General features: G+C 38.9%; 1 protein-coding gene across 1 annotated transcript in view; it reads left to right on the plus strand.

Moving 5' to 3' along the window:
• The window catches only part of cachd1 (cache domain containing 1), a 163552-nt gene that overhangs the window by 95833 nt on the left and 49877 nt on the right, over window positions 1–17842 (plus strand). Inside the window, exon 3 of the mRNA XM_060830378.1 lies at window positions 13600–13748. Coding sequence (XP_060686361.1) covers window positions 13600–13748 — 149 coding nt within the window. The remainder of the gene's footprint in view (window positions 1–13599; window positions 13749–17842) is intronic.

The following is a 17842-nucleotide window of genomic DNA, read 5'->3' on the forward strand; positions in this document are numbered from 1 at the left end:
GAATTCTCACCAGCTTAATAATACCTTTCCTATAGCAGGGCACTCAGAATGGTACACAATACTCCAGAAGAGGCCTCAACAACGTCCTGTACAACCTCCACATAACGTCTAACTCCTATTCTCAAGTCTGAGCAACGAAGGCAAACGTGCTAAATGCCTCCATTTCAAAGAATTATGTACCTGACCCCCTTGTTCTCCATTCTTCAACACTACCCATGGTCTAACATTAACTGTGTAAGTCCTGCCCTTGTTTGATTTGCCAAAATGCAAACCCCGCATTTATCCAAATTAAACTCCATCTACTGTTCCTCAGCCCACTGAGCCAATTAATCAATATCTCTTTGTAATCTGAGATAGCGTTCTTCATTGTCCATGATAACACCATGTTGTCATCTGCAAAATTCCCAACCACGTCTCCTATATTCTCATCAAAGTAATTTCTAGAAATGACAAATGTGGACCCGGTCTAATCGCTATGAAACACTTTTGGTCACAGGTCTCCAGTCCAAGAAACAACCCTCCTCCACCACCCTCTGTCTCCTGCTGTTAAGCCAATTTTATATCCAATTGGCAAGCTCACCCTGGATCCCATGTGGTCCAGCTTTACTATTCAATCGATCATGCAGAACCTTATCAAAGGCTTTACGAAAGTCCATGTAAACAATGTATACCACTCTGCCCTCATCAATCTGCTCAGTTACTTCCTCAAAAAAACTCAGTCAAATTTCCTTTGCACAAAACCATGCTGACTATCCCTAATCATTCATTGCCTCTCCAAATGCATGTAAATCCAATAGTTCAGAATAACCTCCAACAACATACCCACTATCATCATCAGGTTCACGGGTCTACAGTTCTCAGGCTTCTCCTTACAGCCTTTCTTAAATAAAGGTACAACATTAGCCAGCACCTCACCTGTGGTTATAGTTGATATAAATATTTCTGCTAGGACTCCTGCAATTTCCTCCTTAACTTCTCACAATATTCTGAGATACCCTTGTCCAGGTCGTGTAGATTTATCCATCTTTGTTTTCCAAGACCTCCAACACTATCTTTTCTATTAATGTGAATTCTTGTTAAAACATCAGTATTTATATTCCTGAGTTTTCTAGCCTCCATTTCTTTCTCATTGTAAAAGTGGAGGTGAAATATTCATTTAATGTCTCTCCCATCTCATAAGATGCAACACAAAGATGACTGTTGATCTTTAAGGAGTCCTGTTCTCTCTCCAGTTGTTGTTTTGTTCTAAATGTACTTGTAAAATCTCCTTTGGATTATCCTTAACCTTATCTGCCAAGGCTATCTGATATTCCTACTTTGTCCTCCTGATTTCCCTGATAAGAAGTACTCGAGATTCATTTGATCCCAGTTGTGTATATCTCACGTATTTTTATTTTTTTGTCTTGACTTGAACTCAATATCTCTTATTCATCCATTGTTCCTTAATCTTACAAGCCTTGCCTTTCAATCTAACAAACCTATAATGTCTCTGAACTCTTGTAGTCAGACTTTTGAAAACTTCACGCTTGCCAGAAGTCCCTTTACCTGCAAACAGTCTACTCCAATCAACCTTTTGAAAGTTCTTGTGTCATACTGTTAAAACGTGCCTTACTCCAATTAAGAACTTTTCCTTTTATGGAAGATTTATACTTTTCCATAACTATTTTAAAGCTATTGGAATTATGACTGCTAGTCCCAAATTATTCTCTGACTAACATTTTACTCACTTGCCCTGCCTAATTTTCCAAGAGATGGTCAAACTTTGCTCTTTCTCCTGTAGATACATCTACATATTGATAAAGAAAATTTTCTCGAATACATATGACAAATTCCTCACCATCCAAGCCTTCAACACTCTGGCAGTCCCAGTTATGTTTGGAAAAATTGAAATCCCCTACTATTACAACCCTATTATTCTTACATATAATCTGAGACTTTGCTATATATTTGCTCCTCTGTTTCCCTCTGACTATTGTGGGGTCTGTAGTACAATCCCATCAAGGTGATCACTTCTTTCTTATTTCTAATTTCAACCCATATATTTTTGTTGGCTGATCCCTCAGAAATATTTTCTATAATTATTGTAGCAATGTTTTCCTTAATCAAAAGTACCATTCTCCCTCCTCTCTTGCCTTCCTTTGTATCCTTCCTAAAGCATCCAAAACCCAAAATATTGAGCTGCCAGTCCTGTCCTTCTCTCAGCCAAGTTTCTGTAGTACCTATGACCCAGGTGAAAATACTAGATCCACCCAACTCAGTTGTGCAAGTCATAACAATTCTTGCAGATTTTTCTGGAAGCTAAGAAATCCGATATTTGAAAATTTTGAAATTTACTGATTGATTTGCTATGTTGCAAAGTTTGATAGTCAGTAATTAAGAGTTTCCTAGCTTGTGGTGTAAGCTATTGGTCGAACTCTCCCTCTGAGTCAGAAGGTGGTGGGTTCAAGCCCCATTCCAGGATTGGACATAATAATTATGATGCACGAGTGCAGTACTAAGGGAGTGTCACACTGTCGGATGCGACATTGGACTAAGGTTTCTTCTGCTGTATCAGGGGAATGTGAAAGATTCTGTGGCATTTTTTTGATTAAGACTCTTGGCCAATAATTTATCCTCCAACTAACACCACTAAAAAAGATTATCTAGTTGTTACTCCATTGCTCTTTGTGGAACTTGGTCTGTGCAAATTGGCTGTTGCATTTCTGAGATTACAGCAGCAACTATGCTGCTTAAAAATAAATATTTTGGCTGTAAAATGCTTGGGGATGTCCTATGATCATAGAAGGTGCTATATAAAGATGTTGTTTTGTCTGTGTGGTCAGTCATATTTCTTAACTGGTCCAACAGGTAAGAAGAACTGATCAATTAGCCTAAGGTTTGCAAAGCTCAGAGGCCCCCATGGGAATGTAATCCTATCTTTGGGCCCACCCAAGAAGCAGTCTGATTGTGTATTTGTGTTTCAGCAATCGGCAGTTCATTGAAAGGAATGCATGCCTATCTCCAGTTAATCCACTGTCTCATACTGATAGGGTTGATTTGGCTGGTTGCATACAGGAAGTTAGGTGGGCGAGGGCTGTGGGATGCAGGTGGATGATACAGTTGGTTACATTTTAGAAGCTGTGGAAAAAACACATTAATGCATTGGATCCATAGAATTCCAGGCACGACCTTTCTGCAGAGCTTCAAAATGAAGTTTATGAACTGAGTGCATGTTGAAAATTCTGTCATTTAGAATATGAAGCAAATACCATTTATTGTTAGAAAACTAACTCAGTAAATTAGGGCTTCCCCTCAGATGTCATTAACTATTATTTGGCAACACAGTAGAGCCATTGTTAAGATTTTAAAAAATATATTAACAGCATTGCTGTATGCACAGTTCCTGGAATGTCATCCCTGTTGTGTTTTATTGTATTAGTCATGTATTTTGTTGTGGCATGAGGGCAATGTGGAAATGGGGCGTGTTGTTGGGAAGCAAACAAGTTGTGCTAAAATGGCTTTGATACTTCAGTAACCAGACTGAGTCTAGCTCAGTTGAATATTTGTAAATGTATTTGATTTGAATCTAACTTTGAAATAAGCTTGTTCCATTATACCCAGGAAAAGAAAACACTTCGGAGAAATAAACTTTAGATGACATGAAATAGTGCTTTCTTGAAACATTGCTTAAAACGCTGAGGTGGATAGCTATTGATGGAAGTCAATTATTGCATTCATGCTGTGATCCTTAAATAGGAAGGTGTAAGGTGATCAGTCCTTGAGCAGACATGCCAAAATTGACAATTTTTCCTATTTCCTCATTTCACTGCATGTCTCCCCCCCCCCCCCCCCCCAACAATCGAATGCATGCACACAATAAAAGATATAAAAGGAACAGAGGCACAAAATAGCTATTGATTTGAAATTTTTTAAAGGAATTTCTAAATTTCTATACTCTTGGGAGCCTGGGTTATATAAACAGAGTTCAATTACTTCATCCAAGTAACAATAACTTGTATTTGTATAGAATCTTAAACATTTGTTAAAGAAAGAACCGAAAACTCAATATTATTGGAATTGATTAGAAGGAATGCTGTAGGTTAGCGTTAAACAATGGAAGCTGCGAGGGCGGATAAAAATTCCCAATTATTTCTCCATTTTATTTGTTCACAGTTGACATGGCCTTGTACTTTCCAACTAATAGATCTGCAAGAAGAAATCACCTACCATGGGAGTTGTAATTTTGATTTATTTTAGTGCATGCTCACTTCACAGCAACTTCAACCCATGGAGCATTGGTATGAACTCCAAACAAGAGCTAGGGAGAAGGTAACATGGCTGTAAGTTCAGCAGAGGCATGAGAATGTCAGCAGTCCAGGTAACAGCAGATGTGCTTCCCAGAATGAACTACAGCCCTACCTGCTATAAATACTCGTGTTAGTACATTATCCATTGCAGAGCTACATGCATGCTCAACAGTTGAAAGTATGCTAGATTGAACTAATTGATCAGAAAACAGTGAATCAAATCAAAGCTTTGCAGTGCTGCTACAACCAGACATGAATTGCAGTTGGACAGTTAATTAATTCATTGACAAGTATCACCATCCTCAAGCATTCACTTCCTCCACCACTGATGTTCAGTAGCAGCAGTGTTGTACCATCTATAAGATGCAGTGCCATAAATTCAACAAAGATCCTTAGACAGCAGCTTCCAAACCCATGACCAATTCCATCTAAAAGAATAAGAGTAACAGATACATGGGAACACCACCACCTTCAAATTCACCTTCAAGCCACTCGCCATTCAGACTTGGAAATATATCACTGTTCCTTCACTATTGCTGGGTCAAAATTCAGGAATTCCTTCCCTAATAGGATTGTGTGTCATCTCATTGCAGTTGGAAGACAGTGGTTCAAAAGGCAGGTCACAGGCAAAGTATATTGGCCAGCCAGTGACAACCATATCCCATACTTTAATTTTAAAAAAAAGGAGCCCAGCACATCAATGTAAAAGACAAGGCTGAAGCATTTGAAATAATCTTCAGCCGAAAGTGCTGAGTGGATGATCCATCTTAGCCTCCTTTCGAGGTCCCCAGCATCACCAGGTACCAGAGTTTGGCCACTTCGATTCACTCCACATGATATCCCAAAATGGGTACAGGTACTAGGTACTGGAAAGGTTAGGGACCCTAGTAACATTTGGGCAAGAGTATGGTAGACTTGTGCTCAGCACTTGCAGCACACCAAGCCAAGCTGTTTCAGTACAGCTACAACACTGACATCTACCTGACAATATTGAAAATAGCCTAAGTCTGTACTGTGCATACAAAGAAGGACAAATCCAACCCAACCACTTATCACCCCATCATCTATTCTAGATCATCAGTAAAGTGATGGAAGCTATTACCAGCAATGCTGTCAAGCACTACTTGCTTCACTACAACCTACTCATTGACACTCCGTTTAATTTCCATCAGTGCAACTTAGTTCAAACATTGACTAAAGAGTTGAATTCCAGAGGTGAGGTGAGAGTGAGAATTTGAAAAAGTGGCATCAAGGAACTCTAGCGAGACTGGAATCAGTGGAAATTTCTGAGGAATCTGTCCATTGATTGGAGTCACAATGGAAGATCATGTAGCGCTAGCACAAAGGAAGCTGGTTACTTTTGTTGGAGGCTAAATATCTCTGCCTTGGGATATCACTGGAGGAGTTCCTTGGGTTAATGTCTCAGGCTCAGTCACCTTTGGATGATTCATCGATGAAAGTGGAAGGCGATGATGTGGTCAGGACAGTCAGAAATTGTGGGGTTGGGGTTGTACATGGTGGAAATCTAATCACAAAGATGGTTTCCTATTTTTAACTTTTTACTTCTCCCATCCATAACTATGTTTGGTTTTTAAAATGCCCTGTGCAGTATGTTGATGACTTCAGTTGTGCAGTCATGGACTAAGGACTGAAGGCTAAATTCCACTTTTTTTTTGCCAAATTAGTAAATTTGACTTAGGTCCGTATCAGAGTTGTTCTACGTGAAATTATTCTTCATTGATGCCAGACAAATCAAAACCTCTCTTTAATCTGTGCTTAAGCTTCAGGGAAAATTGTGGTGCCTTTCGGAGTAAGAAAGAACCATTGCTTGGCAACAGTTTGTTAGTTGCCTGCTGAGAGTTCCAGCAGACCTGCTGTTCCATGTTGATAGCATTTCAGTCAATACTCTGTGACTAATATTCTTTGACCTGATGTATAATAAAGTGGTCAGTCTGTACAAATGATAAAAGTTATTCAGCAATGTTAGCGCTTTAAGCTGAGAAATCCCACATACCAGCTGGGTTCACTGGGTTATAACAGAGCTTTTTAAATAGGAATGAATATGGAAAGGTAGTTAGTATATGGAAAGAATGTGTTTTAATGATAGACGCAATTTGAATTTCACTGACTGCAAACTGTCAAATTGTAATTCATGGAATGATGTAAATCAGGTTGTGGACGAATTAATTCAGTACTAATATAACAAAGATGGTGTGAATGTTATCCCCTTACCTTTCAATAAATTTTTGCCTTCCTTCCCTGAAATAGAATTCAAAAAAACATTGTCCATCCTGTGATTTTTCATCAACTTCTCCTAATTCTCCTCAATGTCCAAGTAACAATTCTTGTGTTTAAGCCCACACAGTGAATGTTGACTATATCCTAACAAGCATGTAGAAGAAGAGTTATATGGACTTGAAACATTTAATTCTGTTTTCCCCCTCTACAGATGCTGCCAGATCTGCATTTGTTCAGTACCTTTTGAACTTATTTAACAGGACAACATAGCTGAACTTGAATCTGTACCAAACATAATGCCCACACTGATGCACTTTCCAGCAAGAGTTTCTTGTTAACATTTAGCATCAAGGAAGTCTGACTTTGTCTTTCCCTCCAACCCCATATCTCAAGCATGGAGGTGCTGCACCAGTGCCCCATAACTTGACTTGTCTGGTTTGTGTGTTCTCGTACACAATTGATTGAACACTTAAATTAGGGCTGTCAATATTTTCAAGCTTTGACATACATAGAATGCTATGCTATAGTTGTACTCAGTGGCCAGGCATGACACAGTTTATTTGATTGGCGCAATAAAGACTGCAGATTGTGTGGTTGGCAGCTTGTTTCTCTCTCTTCCTCCTCCTTTCTGTACTGAGGTTACTGCAATTTCTGCTTGGTCCTGTGGCTCAACAGAGAGACTGGCAGATTGAAACTGTTTTAAATAATGTAACGTGTTATTTAAATGCAATTTTCTCAAATGTATTTTATTCAAAGGGTGAGGGAGACAGAAAGCTGGAAACTTCAGGCTAGTAAGTTTAATATTTGGCATAGGAAAGATGCCCACAACTATTATTGAAGCTTTTATAGCTTAAAGTTCACTTCAAGGAAGTCGAGCAGAATCCATGTGGTTTTGTGAAAGAAAAATCGTGCTTAATCAACGTATTGGTGTTCTTCAAAGAAGGAGGCCTGTGACCAGCGATGTTCCACAGGGATTGGGTCCTCTCTTGTTTGTCATCTATACAAATGATTTGGATGAAAATATAGAAGGTATGGTTAACAAGTTTGCACGTGACGCCAAAATTGGTGATATAGTGGACATTAAGGAAGGTTTTCTACGATTTCAAAGTGATCTTGATCAAATGGGTCAATAGGCTGAAAATGGCAGATGGAGTTCAAATGGATAAATGCAAGGTATTGGATTTTGGTAAAACAAACAAGTGTAAGTCTTACACAATTAATGGTAGGGCCTTGGGTAATGTTGTAGAACAGAGGGACCTCAGGGTGCAGGTCCATAATTGTTTGAAATCTGCATCACAAAGTGGTTAAAAGGCTTTTGGCTTGTTTGCCTTCATTGCTCAGTTCTTTGAGTATAGGGGTTGGGAAGTCATGTTGAGGTTTTACAGGACATTGGTGAGGCCTCTTCTGGAATATTGTGTCCAGTTCTAGTGGCCCAGTTATAGGAAGGATATTAATAGCTGGTGAGGGTTCAGAAGAGAATCACCAATATGTTGCTGGGTGTGAAAGGTTTGAGTTATGAAGAAAGACAGGAGCATGGGTGGTTGAGAGGTGATCTGATGAAAGTTTATGAAATAATGAGAGGTATAGATAGAGTTTATGGTACTCATCTTTTCCCAAGGATGGGGGATTTTAAGATGAGAGGATACATTTTGAAGGTGGGATGAGAGAGATTTGAAAAAGACATGAGGCAAATCTTTTACACAGGATGGTTTGTGTGTGGAATGAGCTTCCTGAGAAAGTGGTGGGTATGGGTACAATTACAATGTTTAAAAGATATTTGGATACATGAATAGGAAAGGTTTGGAGGGATATGAGCATGAAGCAGGCAGGTAGGACTAGTTTAGTTTAAGATTATTTTCGGCATAGGCTGGTTGGACCAAAGGATCTGTTTCTGTGCTGAATGACTCTTCGACACTACGTATCCTGCTGTTGATAAAGGGAAGCTGGTGGATGGGCTGAACTTAGATTTCCAGAAAGGACCTGATAAGATGCCATATCGAAAGTTATTGTGAAGAAACAAGAGCGTCCAATGTAATGGGTGACATTAGCATGTTTGCAAGAATACTTAGCTAACAGGATGTAAAGTAGAGAAAGAGAGAGAGATGGGTCATTTTCTGAATGGGCAAAGTGTTACAGCTGGTATGCCACACAGATTAGTGCTGGGATTTCAATATTGTACAATTAATGTAAGTTTACTTGGATGAGGGAACAAGCGCATGGTTAGTAAATTTGCCAAGGGCATAAAGGTAAGTAAGAAAGTAAGTGGTGAAAGGACATGATGAGGCTACAAAAGGATATAGATAGGTTAAGTAAGTAGGCAAAGATCAGAAAAATGGAGTATCATTTTGGAAAATGTGCAGTTTTTGTCCATTTTGGCAGAAGGAATATAAAACCATATAATTTAAATAGTGAGAGATTGCAGTCCTCTGTAATGCAGTGGAATCTAGGTGTCCAATTGAATGATTTGGAAAAGGTTAATACATTAAGAAATGAGAAAGCTAATAGTGATATTGTTTATTGTAAGGGGAATTGAGTACAAATGTAGGGAGATTATCCCTATTCAGAGCATTACTGAGACCACCTGTAGAGTATTGCCGACAGTAAGGGGGCTCCTTGTTTAAGGAATTGTGTTGGAGGCAGTTCAGGGAAGGTTTGTTAAGTTATTCTGTGGAATGGATGCATTGTCTTATGAGGGAATATTGAATAGGCTAGACTTGTATCTGCTGAAAATGTGAAGAATAAGAGGTGACTTGCTTGAATTATTTAAGATCCTGAGGGGCCTAGACAGGGTAAATATGAAAAGGATATTTCCTTTTATAAGAGTATCTGGAACTAAAGGTCACTCTTTGAAAGAAATGATTGCCTGTTCAAAATAGAATTCAGGTAAAATTATTTCCTGTTTGGAACACACTTCCTGAAAAGGTGGTGGAAGCAGAGTTCTTAAATATTTTTAAGACTGAGGTAGATCAATTCTTGATAAGAAATGTCTTGAAATCTTGGGATTGTGGAGTTAAGAGTGTGGTGGTGGAAAAGCACCACAGGTCAGGCAACATCTGAGGAGCAGGAGAATCAATGTTATGTGTAAAAGCCCTTCATCAGAAATGAGGCTAATTTCTGATGAAGGGCTTTTGCCCGAAACATCGATTTTCCTGCTTCTCAGATACTGTCTGGCCTGCTGTGCATTTCCAGCACCACACTCTCAACTGTAATCTCCAGTATCTGCAGTACTCCCGGGATTGTGGAATTGGACTGGCAGTGCTGATGCAAGAGTTGAGTGGCCTATTCCTGCACTAAATTCATAAGCTTCTGTGCATGTTTATAAACTGAATAAATGATTTTGATCATGTAAAATAATCTCTGCTCGAATCTCCATGGATGGCTCCTTTTAGTTTGGGATTCCAGCCATTGTGTTAGACCGGAAGATAATTAGGATTGTTCCGTAGCCTACAACTGCTCCATGGCCAAATAATGTCCCAGCACCCCCTGACCAAGCTTGCACATAAATTATCAACGTTAATGCAAAGTTCAAAAGTTTGATTTTTACCTTTAGGACAATATCCCAGGAAGGAGTCATTAACTTCAGCAAACCTGTAATAGTTACTAAAGTTTTAGGAGAAGTAATGGTCTGTACAATAAGCCTCGAACTATAGACAGTCATACAGCACAGAAGCAGATCCTTTGGTCCAACTTGTCAATGCCAGTTTGTCAAACTAAACTCGTCTCATTTGCCTGCGTTTGACCCATATCCCTCTAAACCTTTCCTATCCATGTCCCTGTCTGAATGTCTTTTAAATGTTGTAATTATACCTGCATCTACCAGGTCCTCTGGTTCATTCCACATATGCACCATACTGTGAAAATATTGCCTCACAGGGCCCTTTTAAATGTTTCTCCTCTCACCTTAAAAGTTATGTCCTCTCGTTGTGAACTTCCATACCTAGGAAAATCACCTCTGCTACTCACCTTAATTATGCCCTTCATGATTTTATAAACCTCTATAAAGTCACCTCTAAACCCACTATGCTCCAGTGAAAAAAATGCCAGCTGATCCAGCCTCTCCTTTATAACACAAAACATCCTGTCCCAGTAGATGCTCACCTATAGCAATTCCCTCAGTGGTATTACTAATTTTAGTACCTTATAATTTATTTGCTTAAAAATAATATGCCGGTAGCCAAATCCAAGAGACCGGGGTGGGCAAGTCCAAAACTAGAGGACATGGCATTAGGGTGAGAGGGAAGATTTAAAAGGGATCTAAGGGGCAATTTTTTTCACGCAGAGGGTGGTGTATGTATGGACTGCCAGAGGAAGTGGTGGACACTGATACAATTACAACATTTAAATGGCATCTGGATGGGAGTGCGAATAGGAAGGGTTTAGAGGGATAGGGGCCAAGTGTTGGCAAATGGGACTGGATTTATTTAGGCTATCTGGTCGGCATGGATGAGTTGGGCCGAAGGGTCTATGTCTGTGTTGTATGTTTCTATGACTGTGGGGTTAAGTTACTGAGTTGATTTCTAATCAATGTGTAATTTGAATGGAAATAATGTAGGATTCTTAGATCAATATGCTCTAGATTCCTAAATAAAGTAACTGAAGAAAATTTGGATGTAAACACTATCATTTGGGTGGGGCTGTTGTTAGGGGCAAAGATGTATTTGGGCAAAGGCATCAATACAGAACTGTGGAAGTTTGGGAAGATTTGGGATATTGTACTTGCGAGCACGTAGCATTTTAGCCACAGATATGTTAAAACTCCCCTATTGCATCTGCTTTACACTGAAGTACCCATAGAGCCATACAGCATGGGAAATGGACCCTTTGGTTCAACCAATCCATGCTGACCACAATCCCAAATTAAACTAGCCCCATCTGCCTGCACTTGGCTCATGTCATATTTGTAATTCAGTTGTGGGATATGGGTTGCTGGCTGGTCAGCTTTTATTGCCCATACCTAGTTGCCTTTGAGTAGGTATTGGTGATCTGCCTTCTTGAACACTGCAATCCATTTGCTGTGGGTTGACCCACAATGTCATTAAAGAGGGAATTCCAGAATTTTGACCCAGTGACAGTGAAGCAATGGCAGTATATTTCCAGGTCAAGATGGTGAGTGACTTGGAGGGGAACTTGAAGGTGATGGTGTTTCCATTTATCTGCTGCCTTTGTCCTTCAAGATAGATACTGTTTGAGGTATCTTGGGATCTTTGGATCCTTCCAAATATTTATTATTCTTGCACTTATCAAAATGTCTTTCAACTGTGGTAATTATACCCGTCCCACCACTTCCTCAGGAAGTTCATTCCATTCATGAAAAAAAATTGCTCCTCATCTTTTTGAAATCTTTCCTCTCGCCATAAATATATGCCCCTTAGTCTTGAAATCCCCCCACCCTAAGGGAATGATACCTGCCATTCATATATTTCTCATGATTTTATATACCTCCTAAGGTCACCTGTCAACCTCTCATGCTCCAGTGAACAATGTCTCAACCTATCCAGCGTCTCCTGTTAACTCAAACCCTCCATTCCTGGCAACATCCAGGTAAATCTTTTCTGCATCCTCTTCAAGTTAGCAATATCCTTATTTAGTTGTCAGTTATAGCCTCCTCTATGGTAGCACGGAGAATTCTGAGCTCTTTAAATCTAGGGTGAAAGCCAATAGTGGAGAAATTGATTATGTCGACTAATTGGTTTCTTATGAAGTGCTTCCAATATCAATGTTAAAATGTATTGACTTTAAATATATTTAGATATATTAAATATATCTAGTGGCAACATTGCAGCAATTAAAAAAAATGCCAGTTTTTAGTTAGGGGGTTCCTTTTATGTTTGCATGCAGTTAGAATCTAAAATTATACCTTTGTAACAAACAAATGTAGAGGACTTATTCACAAACGATCAAAGAAACGTTTTCATGATTTTCCTCCCCCTATATATTAACTTCTACTTTGCTGTTGACAGGGGCCTGTAATTTAATGTTTTAATCATGGTTAACAATTATGGATGATACAAACTCAGTAAGTTTGTATGCACTTTATAAAAAATTCATGTTGTTTTAAGCATTTATGTAAGTAATGCAAATGTAAGCAGAGAATAGCAAAACAGCTTGTGCTTTGATGTTGCTTTCTGAATATTTTGAGCATAATTTGATATTCATTGCAGACTGTGCTACTGTTTTCAACAGTTACAAGATATTATAGCTTGTGCAGTTTCCTGTTTGGTTGCAGATGCCAAATCTTGGTTGTATGATTTTGAGACCATTCATCCTCTAACATCTTCGACTAATAACGGTTTTAAAATAGAGTTGTAGAGCTGTAGAAACGGACCCTTTGGTCCAACTCGTCTATGGTAACCAGATATGCCAAATAAACATGGTCCAATTTGCCAGCATTTGGCCCATTATACCTCCAAACCCTTCCTATTCATGTACCCATCCAGATGCTGTTTAAATGTAAACATATCATTAATCTGCTGTGTAAATGGGGTCTTGTACTTTTCATGGTCCTGGTTGGTGTTCTAGTTTTCCATTGGCTACTCTTTGGAGTCTCTGAGATGATTGTTTTTGTGCTGTTCATTTATCTCTGATGTTAGTTCAAATTTACCACAGACAAATGGAATGAAAATCTTTTCTCCACTCTTGTTCTTTACTACCAGGAGGAATTCCACTTGATATTAACTTTAAGATTATGTGCCTTACAGGCTCAGGCTCCAAACTGAGCATACTCAGCATAAATTACCAAATTTGCATAGGGTTGTCTGGGTATTATTTGGTATGAAGCTAGGACTCACTTATGCAAAAATTTCACTTTAGGTTTAACTGGAATATATAAATTAAATTTTGACTCCAAATGTACAGCTCAGAATATTGGAAAAATATTAATTTGTCAACAGTGAATGAGTTGCAGCGCAGACTCGTCAGGCCAAGTGGTTGCTTACTATCTTGTAAACATTCTAAGATCCTTCTTGATGAACAAAATATGTCATAATTCCTGAGTTTAGCACAGCAATATTGTAAGCTGGTATTGATGTTGATCTGCAGTCTCACCCCATGTTGTGTTTTTCCATTCCTCTGGCAGTTGGCTAAAAAGATAAGAGAGAAGTTTAATCGCTATCTTGATGTGGTGAATCGTAACAAGCAGGTGGTTGAAGCATCCTACACGGCTCATTTGACATCGCCATTGACAGCCATCCAGGACTGCTGCACAATTCCAGCTTCAATGATGGAGTAAGTACTTTTCCCTGTATTGCACAGACTCCAACAGTCAATATATTCGTGACTGCCATTTGTCATTCTCATGTTATTTCCAAGCCATTTTTTCTTAGTCTTCTCCTTCTCCTGAAAGTGCTAGCGTTTGCAATGTACAGCTCCATAATATTGTTAGCTTACAGGAGGAAACTGGGAGGAAGGATAAAAAAAAACACCATGATCCATCTATAATACTTCAAGATGCGTCCGTTGTTCCACATCAATGAAAATAGGTCACCAAGGCATTTATTTGTTGAGAGATGGCTGGTGCATTAGTTGACTGGGTTTATTGTTGCATTGGTCTTATTGGGATAAGTGCAATGTCCCTTTCCCTGTCCCTGCCTCTGGACCAGCAAGCCTGGGTTCAAGTCCCACCTACTCCAGAAATGTGTCATGATATATCTGAATAGCTTGGTTAAAAATATCTACACATTGTTAATTTAAATGCAAGTGTTTCTGAGGATGAAGTACCTGATGAGAGTGCACATTTGGCAAAAATATTGAATGAGAGTTAGAAGTATGTACCAGAGGAACTAACTAATAACTAACAGAAGTAGTTATTAAAAGCAAAGCACTGCAGATGCTAGAAATTCGAAATAAAAAGTGTTGGAAAATTCAGAACGTCTGGCAGCGGCTATGGAGAAAGAGTTAATGTTTCAAGTCTGAGTTCTCTTTCAGAAGATAGAAGTACAGATAGTTATTAATGCGATCTTCAGGCTTTGATGTACTTATGATCTGCCCAATTTTCCACCTTTGCCAAAGGTTTTTGAAAATAAATTTTCTCCATTTTCTTTGTTCTTCTGCTAATGGTGCTATTTCATGATGAGTTTCAGTTTTAAAAGCCCAGGAACCCTCTGGTATCTCACCCAAGTGATGAGTTAATTGATGTCACCTGTAGTTGCAGTGGAGTGCACCAGGTACACTTTATCCCTCGGCTTAGAGGAGAAGAATGAATCCGGCAGCCTGCTCATGATCAAAAGTGCACTTCTCGATGTGAGATGGATGGTGATGAAAATTGGATTATCTATAATTTTCTATTGTTAACCTACGACTTACTGCCTTAGTTAATATAGCTTGCATTTAATTGAAATACAATGTTGCTTATTAGGGACTATGGCACATAAGCTCTGAAGGATTCAAGTTTGAATCCTAGTTTATACTGATATAATTTACTTTGACTTTGACCAGCAGTGACAATTAGCCTCAACTTATACTAGTCAAAGAAAAAAAACAGCAAAGGTTCCTGTCCATGATAGCTCTTCTTCTTAAAGATGTATGTATTGTGGTCAAACAGGTCATACTTGGGTCTTTAGTATGATGATCCACATAGAAGGATGAGAAATGCCTGCTGGTAGTAACTTAAACAGGCTGTGCCACCTTGTCAGAGCATCAGTCGGTTCTCTGGGAGAGGAGAAAATGAGAAAGATAGGGGAAGACGAGGTCAAACATTCTGAAATATAGCATTTTATCTTGGAGCAAAGGAAAACAATAAGTAGATGAATGCAGAAGAATTGTGCTGGCAGACCTTGCATTAAAAAACCTTCGAAACCTTGTCTGAGAATACATTTTCTTTCCAGTTTCCATTTGCACAAACATCTCCCAAAACTGTGTTTTGCATGATAAGACCAGTCTGATTTAAGTTGGTTTGGAATTGGCTAAAAGTCTGGGTTTTGATATAAAATTCAAAGAGCTGCCAAAAACCCTGCAGTTTTTATGTTCTGCATTAGCTCCAGTTCACTTGCAGAAGCTGCTCTGTGGAATGGAAGCAGCCTGGTCTTATGGGATTTTAATATGTGAAGTTCAAAGTGCTGAAGCACATCAGAGCAGATATCAATCAAGCCAATGCCTCGCAAGTTGAAGGCTGAACTGACGTTTCCAAAGGGAGTCAGATCAAAGAGGAAAACTGAGGCCGTGCAGTTTCTCTCTGGAGACTGTGTGTTTCAATCAGTTGTTCATTATAGTTTGTCCAGGAAGAAGTGGGGGGAAAATTGCAATGATGTGACTGCTCTTGGAAATAGAATTTCAGTCTATCTTTTGATCACTCAACAAGGGCAGGCAGAATCTCATCACAGCTGTAGTCATGGTACCCTGGGCAAGTTGAAACAAACTGTGATATTTGTGTGAAATTGAAGAAATAATAGTGTACAGCTTTTTGCAGGAAAGGATGTTAACCCTTTGTGTGTCATTGACTATTTGTAATGACTGATAATGTGAATTCATGTTAAATCTATTTTCAAAGTTTGGGAGAAGATTTGTTTATTCATTTTAAATCTATTTTATCAATTATCTATTATTTTGTTATGATGAGAGGCAGAACAAGTTAGGTCTATGTTCTCTGGAATTCATAAGACCAGAAGAAATAGGAACAGGAGTGGGCTTTTTGGCCCCTTGAGCCTATCCACCATCCCCCAGAATCGTGGCTGATTCTATATTCCTCCCATCCATTTTTCTGCATTTCCCCATAACCTTTGCTTTCCCCTAGTGATCAAGAATCTATCTCAACCTTAAATGTCCACAAGGACCCTGCTCCCATAACACTCTGGCATGGAATTCCAAAGACATTCAGCTGTCGGAGAGAAGAAATTCTTCCTCCTCTTCTGAACTATGTCCACTGGTTCTCGACTCTCCCCCTTAGCATTTACCCCATAACGCCTTTTCAGAATCCTGGCATTTCATTGAGATTGTCTCTCACTCTTCTAAACTTGAGTGAGTAGAGTCCCAACCTATTTAATCTGTGCTCATATGACAATCCCTCCATACCAGGGATTATCCTACTGAATCTTCTCTGAATTGCCTTCAATGAAACAATAGCTTTCCTTAAATAAGGAAACCAACACTGCTCACAGTACTCCATATGTGCTGTCAGCAGTAGCAGCAGCTGCAGTAAGACTTCCCCTTTCTTATACTCCAGCCCCTTTAAAACAAGGACCAACATTCCATAAGCCTTCCTGATTACCTGCAACATGTGCTAGTTTTCTGTGATTCATGTACAATAACCCGCTAGTCCCTTTGTGTTGCAGCTTTCTGCAGTTTCTCTCCATTTAAATAATAACCTATTCTTTTGTTCTCCCTTCCGAAATGAACAACTTCACGTTTTTACGTTTCAGAAGAATGACAGTGATCTCATTGAAACGTAGATTCTGAAGGGGCTTGAAGAGAAGAGATGCTGAGAGGTGATTTCCTCTGGTCAGAGTATTTCAAATGTGGGGGCAAGAGCTGAAATCAGGAAAAAATCTTTCACTCGAAGATTGTGAATCTTTGCAATTCTGTACCTTGAGAGGGATTTGGAATCTCCATTACTAAATATATTTAAGGTTGAGATAGACAGATATTGTGTCTCTTAGGGAATTTAGGGGAGAGAGCAGGACAGTGAGGTTGAAGTCCAAGATCAGCCTTGATCACATTGAATAGCTAGATACACTGGATAGGTAATATGGTCCATTCCTGCTCCTGTTTCCTTCGTGCTCTTGTAATGGTACATACGTCCTTGCAACAGTGTGCAAGTTGTTAGATGATCCTGAATCGGATCACCACTCCTGTATTTTCGGTGTGTAGTGCAAGACTTCTATCTCAAATATCAGATGTGACTAGTGCCTTTATTTCATTGCGAAACTCAAAGGTTAACACTATGCCAACCTTTTGGTTGTTTTCTCACAGTTTACTAGGAAATTGAACCTAGAAAGAAACACATGAACCTGAAGTTTAGCTTGCATATTGGATTATAGTGATGGTATCCCAGACTAATGGCAAAAATAAGAGGAAGAAGGATACATCACCCTTGAAAATACCTGGAGCACAGAGGAAATTTTATTTAAAAAAGTAATACCAGATAGAATTATAATTAGAATTAGGTTTATTGTCACATGTACTGAAGTACAAAAACAAAGTGAAATGTTTACAATGTTGACCCTCACGGTGCCCTTGCAAATCTAAGATACAAAATAATGAAAAAGTATTATACTACCTTACAGTGATCTATAGTATAAGTTAGAAAGTAAGAAATAAAGTTAAATAAATAAAGTCAGATAAAGAGATTACAGATAAACATCGACCGGGACTGCCATAGTGTTAAA

This window comes from Hemiscyllium ocellatum, chromosome 9 (genome assembly GCF_020745735.1).
Source record: "Hemiscyllium ocellatum isolate sHemOce1 chromosome 9, sHemOce1.pat.X.cur, whole genome shotgun sequence".
Lineage (NCBI taxonomy): Eukaryota > Metazoa > Chordata > Chondrichthyes > Orectolobiformes > Hemiscylliidae > Hemiscyllium > Hemiscyllium ocellatum.